Source organism: Rattus norvegicus, chromosome 3 (assembly GCF_036323735.1).
Source record: "Rattus norvegicus strain BN/NHsdMcwi chromosome 3, GRCr8, whole genome shotgun sequence".
Lineage (NCBI taxonomy): Eukaryota > Metazoa > Chordata > Mammalia > Rodentia > Muridae > Rattus > Rattus norvegicus.
In genome coordinates this window covers 166,012,357-166,025,698 of record NC_086021.1, presented here as the reverse complement: position 1 = coordinate 166,025,698, position 13,342 = coordinate 166,012,357, and the positions used below count along the sequence as shown (strand labels likewise).

General features: G+C 44.4%; 1 protein-coding gene across 14 annotated transcripts in view; it reads left to right on the top strand.

The window, feature by feature from the left end:
• The window catches only part of Ndrg3 (NDRG family member 3), a 63,426-nt gene that overhangs the window by 45,283 nt on the left and 4,801 nt on the right, over positions 1–13,342 (top strand). For 13 of the 14 annotated variants that reach the window (XM_063283384.1, XM_039104620.2, XM_063283380.1 and 10 more), the window contains 7 exons: positions 1,298–1,358; positions 1,620–1,706; positions 4,876–4,932; positions 6,870–6,973; positions 7,912–7,977; positions 8,062–8,113; positions 10,341–10,388. In XM_063283384.1, coding sequence (XP_063139454.1) covers positions 1,298–1,358; positions 1,620–1,706; positions 4,876–4,932; positions 6,870–6,973; positions 7,912–7,977; positions 8,062–8,113; positions 10,341–10,388 — 475 coding nt within the window. Of the gene's footprint in view, positions 1–1,297; positions 1,359–1,619; positions 1,707–4,875; positions 4,933–6,869; positions 6,974–7,911; positions 7,978–8,061; positions 8,114–9,194; positions 9,316–10,340; positions 10,389–13,342 lie in introns of all 14 variants that reach the window. The other variant, XR_010064592.1, reaches the window with a different exon arrangement.

The window sequence follows — 13,342 nt, the reverse complement described above, 5'->3', positions numbered from 1 at the left end:
AGGCCCTGGGTTCGGTCCTCAGCTCCGAAAAAAAGAAAAGAAAAAAGGAGATGGATTAAAATACATTTTAAGGATGGGAGACAGGGCTCAGCCATTGAGGTTCCCACTTCTGCAGAGAACCTGAGTTTGGGTCCCAGCTTCTACTAACACCTGCCTGTAGCTCACCCTCAGGGGATCCACTCCACAGGTGCCTGGCACTCAACCTGTACATGGCCACACACCGTAAACATAAATTCAAATAAAATCAAGACTGCCACACATGGGGGTCCATCCCACAGGCAGTCACCAAACCCAGTCACTATTAAGGATGATGAGGGGTGCTGACAGGAGCCTGCCTCATATAGTTGTCTCCTGAGAGGCTCTGCCAGAGTCTGACATATAGAGGTGGGTGCTTGCAGCCAACCACTGAACTGAGAACAGGGTCCACAATGGAGGCGTTAGAGAAAGGACTGAGGTAGCTGAGGGGGTTTGCAACCCCATAGGAAGAACAACAATATCAACCAACCAGAGCCCCCAGAGCTCCCAGGGACTAAACCACCAACCAAAGAGTACACATGGAGACACCCATGGCTTCAGCCGCATATGTAGCAGAGGATGGCCTCATCGGCATCAGTGGGAGGAGAGGCTCTTGGTCCTATGAAGGCTTGATGCTCCAATGTAGAGGAATGCCAGGGCAGGTAGGCAGGAGGGAGTGGGTGGAGGAGGGAACACCCTCATGGAGGCAGGAGGTGGAGGGATGGGATGGGGGTTTCTGGAGGGGAAACTGTGAAGGGGATAACATTTGAAATGTAGATAAAGAAAATGTCCAATTAAAAAAATGAAAAAAAAGAAAGTTTGTTTATTTAAAAAAGGTAAAAGTATACAAATGTAAAGTAGGTTATAATGAAAATATTTCTGATGAATTTTGAGGTAGTAGCAAAAATGATTCCCAAGTTTGAGGGGTGTGTGTGTTTATGTACGTATGTATATACATACATATGTATAGATATATGTGTAGATGTATAAATGTGTATATATGTCTAAAAACAGACCGTCTCAAAAAAATATGTACACACATGTGTATACACACAAATACATATATGTATGCATACATGTATATGTATACACACACATATGCATACTTTTTTTTTGAGACAGTCTCTCTTGTAGCTCTGGTTGGCATGGAACTTAACTATAAAAGCACATTTGAAAGTGGATGGTGTTTTCCTTGTTACCATAGGTAAGGCACTAAAGGTTGTGAAGCACCCCCATGCATTCTTTCCGTAGGTAGTTAGCACTCTCAATTATCTGTTCACAGTATGAAGAGCATCATTGGCATTGGAGTTGGAGCAGGAGCCTACATCCTCAGCAGATTTGCAGTGAGTACAAAGAACTTGCCCATAAGCAATCCCCTATGAGTTGGACAACCACAGCACGCTCCCCATCTGCTGTAGCAACAAAAATCCTGTCTTCCCTGAGCGCCCCATTCAAGGAGAGGTGACTTCATCCCTTTGGAGAGACTGGTTTCCTGGTGCTAGTCAGATTTCAGGAGGCATTGTCTGTAAATGCTCCATAGCACCTCTCCTGCAGAAGTGGGAGCGGGAGTCTCACACAGTTGTCTTTTTCTATCTCTCTCTCAGCTCAATCATCCAGAGCTGGTAGAAGGTCTTGTGCTCATTAACATTGACCCGTGTGCTAAAGGCTGGATTGACTGGGCAGCTTCCAAAGTAAGTACTAAGGGGTGGAGTTGTCTGTTCATTCTCTGGTCTCTTAGAAAATTACCTTTACAGGGTTTAAGGGTAAAATGAGATGTTTTGTTTTGTTGAGTGTTGTGAACTGAACTTGTTGTGCAAGCATCCCTAACATCCAGCTTTAACCACAACCCCACTCAAAAGGTTTTATATATGCAACTTACAAATATTTACACATATAATCACCACTCAGCTGGTACGCAGAATGGTCTGCCTTTTCCTGCCTGATGCTCCTTGCCTGTTATCACCTTATTCTAACTTCTATTATGAACAGACAGGCCTGGTCTGTCTAAAGCTTCCTGTAATTGGTATTTTAGATTACAGTCTTCTTCCCCTTATCAGTGCAACAGCAACAAAGGATTTCCTGTCACTGTGTGTTTTTCTTCTTTGGGGTAGAGAGAGCGGGCCTAGAGCTCCCCACATGCTCGACAAGCACAGCACTGCCATGCTGCCCCCCAGCCCTACCATCCTTTTAGCAGTTAGAGCTTAGAACTTGCATCTCCTAAGAGGCAGGGATGTCACTGCCTTTTTTTTTGGAATATTCTTGCAAAGTTTCTTTTAATATCTTCTGCCCTGGGCTGGAGAAATGGCTCAGTGGTTAAGAGCTCCGACTGCTCTTCCAGAGGTCCTGAGTTCAAATCCCAGCAACCACATGGTGGCTCACAACCATCTGTAATGGGATCTGATGCCCTCTTCTGGTGTGTCTGAAGACAGCTACAGCGTAGTCATAAATAATAAATAAATAAATCTTTAAAAAAAAAATATCTTCTGCCCTTCTGATAGAGTTCCTCGTTCAACATAAAAATATTTCAGAAATGAGTCTCTTGCTAAATTCTTGTAGTTTAGATATCTCTCTTCGTTTGGCTTGCACTTTTAGTTGCTTACTAAATAAAATGACTGGATGACTCATTATCTTTTGTAAACATTGAAGCAGCTCCTTTCTACTGTTCCACTAGTCATTTTAATTATTAATGTTTACCATATGGAAAATGAGGGAATTTGGTCTTTAAAATATGTGCCACCAGATAGAAAACAAAATAAATATGCTAATGACCTATCACATATAAAATCTCCATGCTGAACCAGAGCCAAAGAGAGGTCTTGGGAAACAATACCCGCTGTGGTCGGGTCCACTCGAAGCAGTCTGCTTTCTTACTGAAGTGCAGTGCTATTCATGATCTCATACAGATCTATTTGTGTTGACCTAAAGCGATGATGTTTTCCGTAAGAGAAAAAGGACTTAAGCCTGCTAAAACATGACTAATGTAATAATTTCATTTTTAAATTCCTGCTTTTAAATACTTTGTAGTTACCATAAGTGTCTTTGTAATTTGCCACTGAAAGAAGTTTCCCCAGAACACTATGATCCTGCTTATCACATGTACCAGGACTTTAATTGACACTCAAACCCATGACATCCAGCAATTCTGTATCTGAGAACTGTGTAGTGATGTAGATTTAAGCAGAGGGTTAATAATCTTTAAAGAAATGAACACGTATTTAATGCTTACCGTATACCAGTCACTGTTCTTAACAACTTATTTTTATGTTTAAACTGCTCTGCTCAGGATATCAAATGAATCAACACATCATCCAAGGTCACATAGCTAGGACTCACCAGGCCAGGACATTTGTAAACATTGTAAGACAGAAAGATAGACACAGTCTGTGTACCAATAGTAGAGGGTACAAAGCTTGATACTAAGAGTAGAACAGTGTATGATCAAAGAATTACCTTCCTTAGGCCAGATGTGAGGTGAGGGTAGAGTCTGAGGTGAGACTGGCATAAGGACAGACTTGTCCAGGCATGCTTGGTAGCCACAACTTTAACCTCAGCACTCTGGGAAGCAGAAACAGAAGGATCTCTATGTAGACCAGCCTGGTCTACAAAGTGAGTTCCACAACAGCCAAGAAAACCTGTCTCGAAAAACCAAGGAAAAGAGACAGGCAGACAGACCTACCGACCTACCGACCTACCCAGGGCAGGGCATGGTGGCATCTGCCTTTAATCCCAGTGTCTGGAGGCTGAGACAAGGTAGCCTAGTCTACTTATCCAATTCCAGGTAGATGAAATCCTGCATATATTTTCTGCCTACCAGCAGATCAGATTCTGAACAGTCTGTCTGTCCCGCCCCACATGCATGTACATTTTGGGGAATATTGCCTTTCCTGGCTTTCAATGGAGTGAACTAACGACACTGTTGCCAGGGGCTGTGGAATCCTCCCCAGCCTGCCCTGTGTAAAATGCCTGTCTAGTATGCAGATATCCTGACCCCCACACTTAGACGTACAGCAGCCTGATGACATTCATGGAGCACTTTGGGTCTCTGAGCATTAATTATGGACAGTACAGCTCATGAACTGAGCCGGGTCGTTACCCATGCTCCTCTCTCATTTGTAGCCTGGGGCTCACTGGCAGCCCACGGGTGATCTCAGGCCATCTTTCTTCCCTAACCTTTCACTCATGTCATGGCTCTCCCTCGCTTCCTTCCCTGCACCCCCAGCTCCAACTCCTCCAAGTCCTCGGTGGGAATTCCATCCAGAACCCAAGCAGCAGCTTAAAGGGGAGTTGGCAAGATGAGCTGAGCTGACATTTTTTCTGAAAATAGCCTGTCTCCAGATTTACACAGATTGCTGCATTTATTAGACCGAGATGCATCATTTTCAAATGGGAAGAATTGGGAGAAAAATGTTCAAATGTGAGAACATTCTGTAAATATAGCTTTTCCTCCCACTCCCTGAAATAAAGATAGCTAAAACTGGAAGGAATCTTATTTTTTGTGTCTTGGATGTCTTGGGCAGGGCTGTAAGTCATCTCTACCTGCCATCAACCCAGTGTAAATGCAGGAACAGGGGCAGGAAGGAGGCAGCGGAGGCCACAGCCCTCGACTGCACATCTCAAAGCAATGGCCACCGTTTCGTCCAGCCCTGTTTCAAAACAAACTCAGCTCATACCGTGGAAGGAATATTTAGATCTTCCTTATATTTTTGCTTTTTTTTTTTTTTACATTTCTTTGAAATGTCACTGACTTGTGTTTTTATTTGCTTTTGAAGGATACTGTGGGTAAACTACACCTTCCTTTAGTGGGCAGCCTGTGAGATGCTCACACGTGCTCACTCTCTTATCACGGTTTCTATCTTTTAGCTCTCCGGCTTGACCACCAACGTCGTGGACATAATTTTGGCTCATCACTTCGGGCAGGTAAGCACCCATGCACCAGAAGAGCTGGGTTCCTTGGCTCGCACGAAAAGCCTTACTGTGCATCAGGGAAGAAAGAGAAACCTTGCAATGTCTGGATCCTGGCAGACAGCATAGCCCAGTCGGTCCGAAGGGCATGTGGGTCTGCAAAGGCCAGGCCCACTGGAGAGGCTTCTCTCAGCCTCACGGATCTTGGCACTCAGAGAGCGACAGAAAACAGCCTCTCCCCAACCTGTCCCCCGTGAGCAGAATGCCATCTGTGAATGTTTGACAACACCGGTGCCTCACCAGACAGCTTTAGAGCCACCAGGAGGCTCAGGAGAGGTTTCACAGGAATGGAAATTCCAGAGGAAGCAAGCGAAGAGCCATTGTGGAAGGAGCTTAGGTTGACCTTATCCAACCATGAGCTGATGGATGCTGGCTTCTCCAGCAGGATGGCTGCTGTCCTGGGATGGTTGTTGGTGGGGGATTTGCCTCCAGTCCTGTTTTCTAAGGGAAAGTGAGTGACAGAGACACTGAGTGATGAGGTGGGGAGCTGTGAGGGCTGCAGTGTGGAGGGGCAGTTACAAGGAGGAGCAGAGGCTGCTCAGTGAGTCTGCATCCTTAATTCTAAATATGCCTAAAGGAGAATGGAAGGTTGGCACAGGTCAGGTGGTTACCACCGACTGAGTATGTGTGTGCTGAGTAGTTTTTATTTTATCCGGTGTATGTGGTATAAGCCTGGATCCTCTAAAAGAATAGTCAGTGCTCTTAACCACTTAGCAATCTCTCCAGCCCCTTGGCTTAATATTAAGAGAGGGAAACCAAAAGCCTGAAACACGGTGCAATATGCCACCACCACCATCCACATAGAAAGTAATGGAGCTGACATTTGAATCAAGATCTAGTTCCAAAGTCATATTCTTTCTTTCATTATTTTCTTTTATTTCACTATATTTTTACCAATGACACACACTTACACTCATTTTAGAAGAAGGAGCTTATTCAGGCTTTTTACAGAAAATCTGTAACACATCCCAGTTCCTATTTCTTTCTTTTTTTTTTTTTATGATTTATTTATTTATTCTATGTATGTGAGTACACTGTCACTGTCTTCAGACACACCAGAAGAGGGCATCGGATCCCATTACAGATGGTTATGAGCCACCATGTGGTTGCTGGGATTTGAACTCAGGACCTCTGGGAGAGCAGCCAGTGCTCTTAACCGCTGGGCCATCTCTCCAGCCTCCAGTTCCTGTTTCTTACAGGCAACCTCTGTAGGTCTTCTGATCCCCCACTCTCTTGCCTTTGACAGTGTCTATCCCAGGATTAGCCTCAAGCTTGGATGCTCTTCCTTTAGCTTCCCAAGTGCTGGGATTTTAATCTGGTTCTTTGTGGCTGGGTGATGTCCATCCATATCATTTTCTTGACAAAGAGGACGTAACTCACATATACTATTATGCACACATTATAATTACCTGTCTCTTGCCTTCATCCTATGAATTGTTAATATCCATATATATTTTTGTATAGAATATCTCCATACAAAGAGAACAAAACGGTTCTCTTGTCTTCTTCCTATTCATTAATCCCCTTAAACAAAATACTCACTGATCTATGGCCTTGCTTCTTTACTTTTGCCTATTTTTTTAAATTTAAAATAAGTAAAATCATAGTATATACTATAAGGACCTGGCATTTTTTGTTCTGTATAGCTATCTTTGGTATATGCCATTCCATTTACTAGCTGGTGCCCTGCTTTGACACAGAATATAGAGCCAAACTATGGTGAGGCCCATCAGTGTTGTTGATGTTAAAATGATGTTAGCCATTCAGTGGATTGGTGCATTAGTACCTCTGAGCACCACCCCAAGTTCCCTAGTGACTCTGAAAATACAAACCAAATAAGAGGAATTTGTTCTGCAATTCAGTTCACTAGTGTTTTCTTCCACTTGTTCTAGGAGGAGTTGCAGGCCAATTTGGACCTCATTCAAACATACAGACTGCACATTGCTCAAGATATCAATCAAGAAAATCTCCAGCTCTTCCTGGGTTCCTATAATGGGTACAGTTGTCTCCCGTCCCTTCAGTTAACTGTGCAGTGCAGCTCTGAAATCTGCTTGACAGTCGAGGAAGCAGAGAGGAGACTTAACCTAGTGCCATTGGTGTATATGGGATTGCCCATGATGTCTGACCATTCTAGGATGCAAGGGCTGTAAGAAAGATTTTTAAAAGAGCTTTAAAGAAGTACACCGTGAGTTCTAAAAACAGAAACAGTTTCTAGGTTGTCTTAAGGGAAAAAAAGCCCAAGTTAGCATGTATTCAAAAAAAGTCCAGTAATATTGGGGTCCAGGGGAAAGCCAAGCACATGTAGGAAGACATGGAGAGAACAGTGGGGCTTGATTTTAGTGCTGTTTGCTGCTACTGCATCTTGAAGCAGGCAGAATAGCAGTTCCTTCTCCCTTGATTATTTCAAAATTTACTGTCATCTGTCCCTGTCCAAGGGTAGGCTGAGGAGAGAGCACTGATTCTTACCCTAGGAATAGTTTATCCAAAGGAGGAACGTGGTGGGGAAGGCTGCATGAGTCAGCTGTATGCTTGCAGAGATACACGGCCAGTAGGGCGCAATGCCAGGATTTAAATCTGGTTTGCAGAGCTTTCCTATAAGTAAATCTCTCTTCTCACGGAAAAGCACGCCATTCCCCCTTCAAGGGAATGTGCTCATTTCTACAGACCGCTTGGAAAATTCAGTCAGCCTTGAGGGTTTCAGTGGTGCAGCTGCTTGAGTTCTGAAGTTCTCCCCCTTTTCAGCATCCCACAAACCCCTGTTCTATAGCCTGCTACCATGGAAGCAGCCGCTCGGGCACAGCTCAGAGCCCTCCTGTCCTCGGGTGTGAGGAAAAGTGTTACCAGACCGTCAGACTCTGGATTCCATGTCCAGGAGACACGGGAAGGGCCATGGTTTTTCCTGTAAGTGATGCTGATTGTGCTTTGTTTGTCTAGACGCAGAGACCTGGAGATCGAAAGACCTATTCTGGGCCAAAATGATAACAGATTGAAAACATTAAAGTAAGTGCCTGTCCCGACTGATCCGTGTGCAGCAGTGTTTGTCCTTCCTGGCTGACTGAGCCCTCTTCTTCCCCCTGTTCCTAGGTGTTCTACTTTACTGGTGGTTGGGGACAATTCACCTGCTGTGGAAGCTGTGGTAAGTGCTGCTGATGTGAGGAGACTGGGATGGAAGTGTAGTCAGTCCAACGTGTATGGCAGGCACCCTGCTGACACCATAGAAACATGACCACACTAGGTCTCGCTGTCCAACCGCATCTACCGGGTTCTTCTGTGACATACTTTGAAAAACCAGTTCCTCAGAGGTGTCACCAGGTCTCATCGATTGATCAGTGTGGTCCTTAATGGCTCTGTGTGCCACTGCCCACTCTGTCAATTATTGTCAGATTTTTACACCAGCCTTCCACTTGGGAAGTTACCACCACAAATCCAGTAGGTGCAGAGCTGCTGAGGGCCATAGCCTTTCCCTTGTGTTGACTTAAATAGCACGATCCATGATTTTTTAAGGTATAGTTTGTCCAAATAAATAAGGCCTTTTCTTTTTTTTTTTTTTTTTCCCCTGGAGCTGGGGACCAAACCGAGGGCCTTGCGCTTGCTAGGCAAGCGCTCTACCACTGAGCCAAATCCCCAACCCTGGCCTTTTCATTTTACTTCATCATTCCTGTTTTTAGAGAAGTGGGACCTCATCTGAAATACAGAGAAAACACTTCTCTAATCACAGACCCAACTCTCTTGCCAGAGCCCCTTATGCCTCTGATGGTTGCCACTTTAGAGTTAGCCCCGGGATATCAGGGAGAAACCCCAAGTGCTATTGACCCCTTGTTGTGCTCACTTTGAGCATCCCCTATTCAGTGCTGAGGAGTAGCAGATGCTATCTCTGTTCCGGGATTTAGGAAATGCAAAGACATGTCAGAGACCAGTGATCGAGGTAGAGCATTAGCGTGTCTCCAACCCCGACGGAAAGCACACACAGCCTCAGTGACTGTGGTGAGCTCAACATGGGGACATAGTAAGTTATGTGAATTATGAAGTGGTGAGACTGGAAAGCATGGTTCATTACACAGAAACAGAAGCTGGCTTCTTAGGAAATATTTATAGCTTATCTACTACACTCTTAAGCACTGTGACTGGATATCCATTTTAAAATTCTACCTGTAGAGTCGTGTTTTCTGTACAAAAAGGATGCATTTGTTTACTGCACTGTCCTTCACATAGAGCAGATTGAACCTCTGACTCGAGCTTGGCTTCTAGATCATCTCCTGATTTTAGAGGAGTTTTGTAAACCTGCCCTTCAGCAATCCCAAGATCCCAAGTTCACCTGGATTGCTGATTCTTGCCTAGGTAACTTGATCCACTCCCCGATGGCTCACTGCCGCTTCAGTCCTGCACATTCCCACCGCTCTGCTAAAGCACTCTGATCCTGTCAGCTCAGTCAGCTCCAGGCCTCTCGGAGTCTGCCTCTGTGTGCATCGTCTGTACACTTGGCCACCACAGTGACACGTGTGCCCTGCACAGCCCTCCTTTCTCTACCTCTGCATGTCTCCAGACACCCACCTCCTCTTATCTGTCTCTGAAAACCCTACTTGGTCTTCTGTGTGTTTGTTCCACACGGCAGGAAAGGTTTTGAACTTACTTCATTTCCCTTTGTGGTATGTATAGTCTTACCCGCTCCTGATTCTAAGCTCTTATCACAGCTTCTATGTGATAAGGAAAAGTTGTTTGGTTTAGTGATTAAATTTAAGATTGTTTGATTAAAAAAATATTTGATTAAAATATTGACCTTTTAGAGCCAGAGGTATATGACTCAGTGATAAGGCACCTTGTCAGAGATAATCTTTCCAAACATTTTCTTTGAGGACACTTTCATAGATATAAGGGTCCAAGATCCCCAACAAGGAGATGAGCCAGGCTGTCATCCCTGATTTTGATGATTGTCACAATGAAACAGCCACAAAGAACTCACTTCACACTGGAGAGCTGGAGACCTTGAGTCAGAAGGGTCAGAGGCTGTGGCGGGGCAGCCGTCCACTCCAGGCAGGAGGGGCTGAGCAGGGAGGTGGGCACAGTGCTTAGGCCCAGCGGGTGGGTAGTCCAGTCGTGCTGGGAAGGCATGGAGAGCCCAGCAGGGTGGGGCCACAGGCCTGTTCACCTCTGAGAAGGGAGGTACCTGCCTACATGTTTTATGGACTTTACAGTCACCATGCTGTTCATTAAAGACTGAAAATATCAGAAAAGAAAATGACAGATTTGTTTAGATGAACACTGAGCCATTAGCCAAGCAGGCATGACACACGACCTAATCTATCTTGTTGTAAGATCACTAATGTGGTAATTCTAGCAGTTTATAAAATTGTTTTGTTTTTCAGGTTGAATGTAATTCTCGCCTCGACCCTATAAATACAACTTTGCTAAAGGTAGTGTGTTTTCTCTTACAGCCAACCATTACGATAACTGAGATACATTCCAGCTCTGTGTTTTAAGCAGCACTGTACAATTCTCTTCTCCTCACTCATGACTGTTAGTGTTCTCTGTCTGGATGAATAAGAAGAAAGCACGCTAATTGCGTTTATGTATTTATGGGTGGGGACAGCACATGCCTAGGCACACATGGCACTTAGGACAACTTCCTTCTTTCCCTCTGTCATGTGGGAGGGCACTCAGGGCATCAGACTCAGCTGCAAGCCCTTTGATCTCTGAGCCATCTCACAGCCTAGAGAATATATTTTCCCAATTGCTGATACCTTACCCACTGAAAAAGAAGTACGTAGTGAAGTGTCAGCATCTTTTTCTATGTTTTTAAATTATAATATCAGAGGAGCTAGAGGTCTGGCATGGTGGCGCCTTCCTTTAACCCCAGCACTCAGGAGGCACAAGTGGATCTTTAGTGAGAGTGAGACTAGCCTGAGCTACAAAGAGAGACACTGTCTGAAAAATAAAAGGCGGGATGGTGGCCTATACTTAAAACTCCAACTCTCAGGAGGCTGAGGATTGCTCTGTTTGAAGCCAGCCTGAGCTGCATAGTAAGTTCCAGACTATTCTGGCCCACAAAACAAACAGGCAAATAAAGACTAGAAGATAACTATAACCCTGTATCTGTTTTCCTCCACTTTGTGTTATAAACATTTTCCCATTCTACTAAGAGAATTAACATACAAAATTACAAGAAATAAAATAGTACTGAGAATGCTTTATATCCCAATCCTTTGTTTTGTGTTTCAAGATAGGGTATTTCTGTATAATAGCCTTGGCTGTCGTAGAACTCATTCTGTAGACCATACTGGCCCCAAACTCACAGAAAGATCTGCCTGCCTCTCCTTTTCCTGTGCTAGGATTGAAGATGCGCTCCACCATGCCTGGCCCCTGTTGTAGTTTTAAGGAAACTTCTAAGCATATCTTAGTGATAAAGGATACAGTTTTTTTCCTCTTAGGCCACTTTATGTTTGTGATACATTTCTAGATTATCAAGAGTACCATGGGGTTGGGGATTTGGCTCAGTGGTAGAGCACTTGCCTAGGAAGCACAAGGTCCTGGGTTCGATCCCCAGCCCCGAAAAAAAAAAGAAAAGAAAAAAGAAAAAAGAAAAAGAGTACCATAAGTGTACCCCGGACAGAACTTCCAGCTGATCATTTTCCAAACAAGCTCTGCTCATGTGTTGGGGAGCTGGCCTGCTGGTCTGCTGCACTGCTCTGTCTCCATCCACTCGGCTCCTGCTTTCTCCCCTTTCTCTCTCAAGTGTGTGTCAAAAGGAAGCCCTGTTACCAGCAGCAACATTAGCTCTCAGAACACGCATTGGCTTAGTGTCTGCCGAGCTCACAGACGATTGATGGGCTTCTCTAAAATATGGATAAAAAATTATGGCTTCAAATTTGATTTTTACAAATTTGGTGGTACCAAAAAAAAAAAAAAAACTTGGGAGGTAAAAAATCAGGAGTTGAAGTTCATTCTCAGTTGCATGGCAAGTTCAGGCTACATGAGACCCTGTCTCACTAAACACTGGACCAGCTAGATGGCTCAGCGAATAAAGGCGCTCACTGCCAAGCCTGACAACCCGAGCTGAGGTGGAGAGGATTGACTCCCACCAGTTATCATCTTGAACACACACACACACACACACACACACAAACGCCAGGTATGATGTGCATACACGCACACAAAATAAATAAATGCAACTTTTAAAATGTAACAAAAACAAATAGGGGGCTGGAGACAAGGCTCACCGATGAGTGCACACTACTCTTGAAGGGGATCCTCATGGGCGTGGTGTGGAGCCGTCTACTGACACTTGTGTAAGTGCCATACCACTGAACATGATGACTTCTTTACCAGCCCTCCACTGCCTTTAGCTTCCCTAGGCAGGGTAGGGTCTTATGACCCCTTCTCTTCTTCTTCTTCCTTCTCCTCCTCTTCTTCTTTTAAAGAGACAGTAGCTCTTTATATGGTCATGGTTTGCCTAGAACTCACTATGTTACTTGAACTGGCCTTGCCCCAGATGTTGAAGGGGTCCCATTAGAGGCACGTGCAGCAGTGTCTTACTTCTAACCAATTTTTAGTTTCTAAACTTTGCAAAAGTCCCAGGCCACACTAGTTTGTCCCATTTTATATTTTTCAGGTTAAGTGGTTTTTTTCTCAGGCTTGTTTTTTTCAAATTGTTCCTTCTTAAGCTCAAATTCTAATGCCATTTGTGACATTCTTTTGTCTTAAATAATGGCTCTCATTTAAATAAGATTTTAATTGCATCAACGAAACAAGGACACACACATGGACACACACACGGACACACACACACACACACACACACACACACACATATATATATATATATATCTTTAAATAATTATTTTATGTGTAAGCATTTTGCCTGCAAGTGTGTGTGTGTGTGTGTGTGTGTGTGTACCATGTGCTTGACTGGACTGGTGATGTCCAAGCAGGTCAGTAGCAGGTGTCAGATCCCCTAGATCTGGAATTTCAGGGTGTGTCACTGCCATATGGGTGCTAGGGATCAAACCTGGGTCTTCTGGAAGAACAGCATGAGCTCTAACTACTGAGCCATCTCGCCATACCGTTCATATCCCTTTAATCATGGCAAGTCATCGGAATAGCCCCTCTCTGAGGTCAGGTTATATCATCTGGAAGGAGGATGTTGGTTTCTGTCTGGCCGACACGCACTGGAAAGTGCCAAGTACAGACTGGCAGATGCTTCATCTCTGTCACAGAGTTAGAAATGCTAGTTCTCTGGCCTCACTGCACACCTATTCAGTCAGAATCCCCGAGATGTATCCAACAGTCAGGATTTAACGGGATTCCAGTACACACTCGCAAAGCTCTAAGACTGCCCAATGGAAAAAAACCCTTCAAAAGAGAAGAGCAG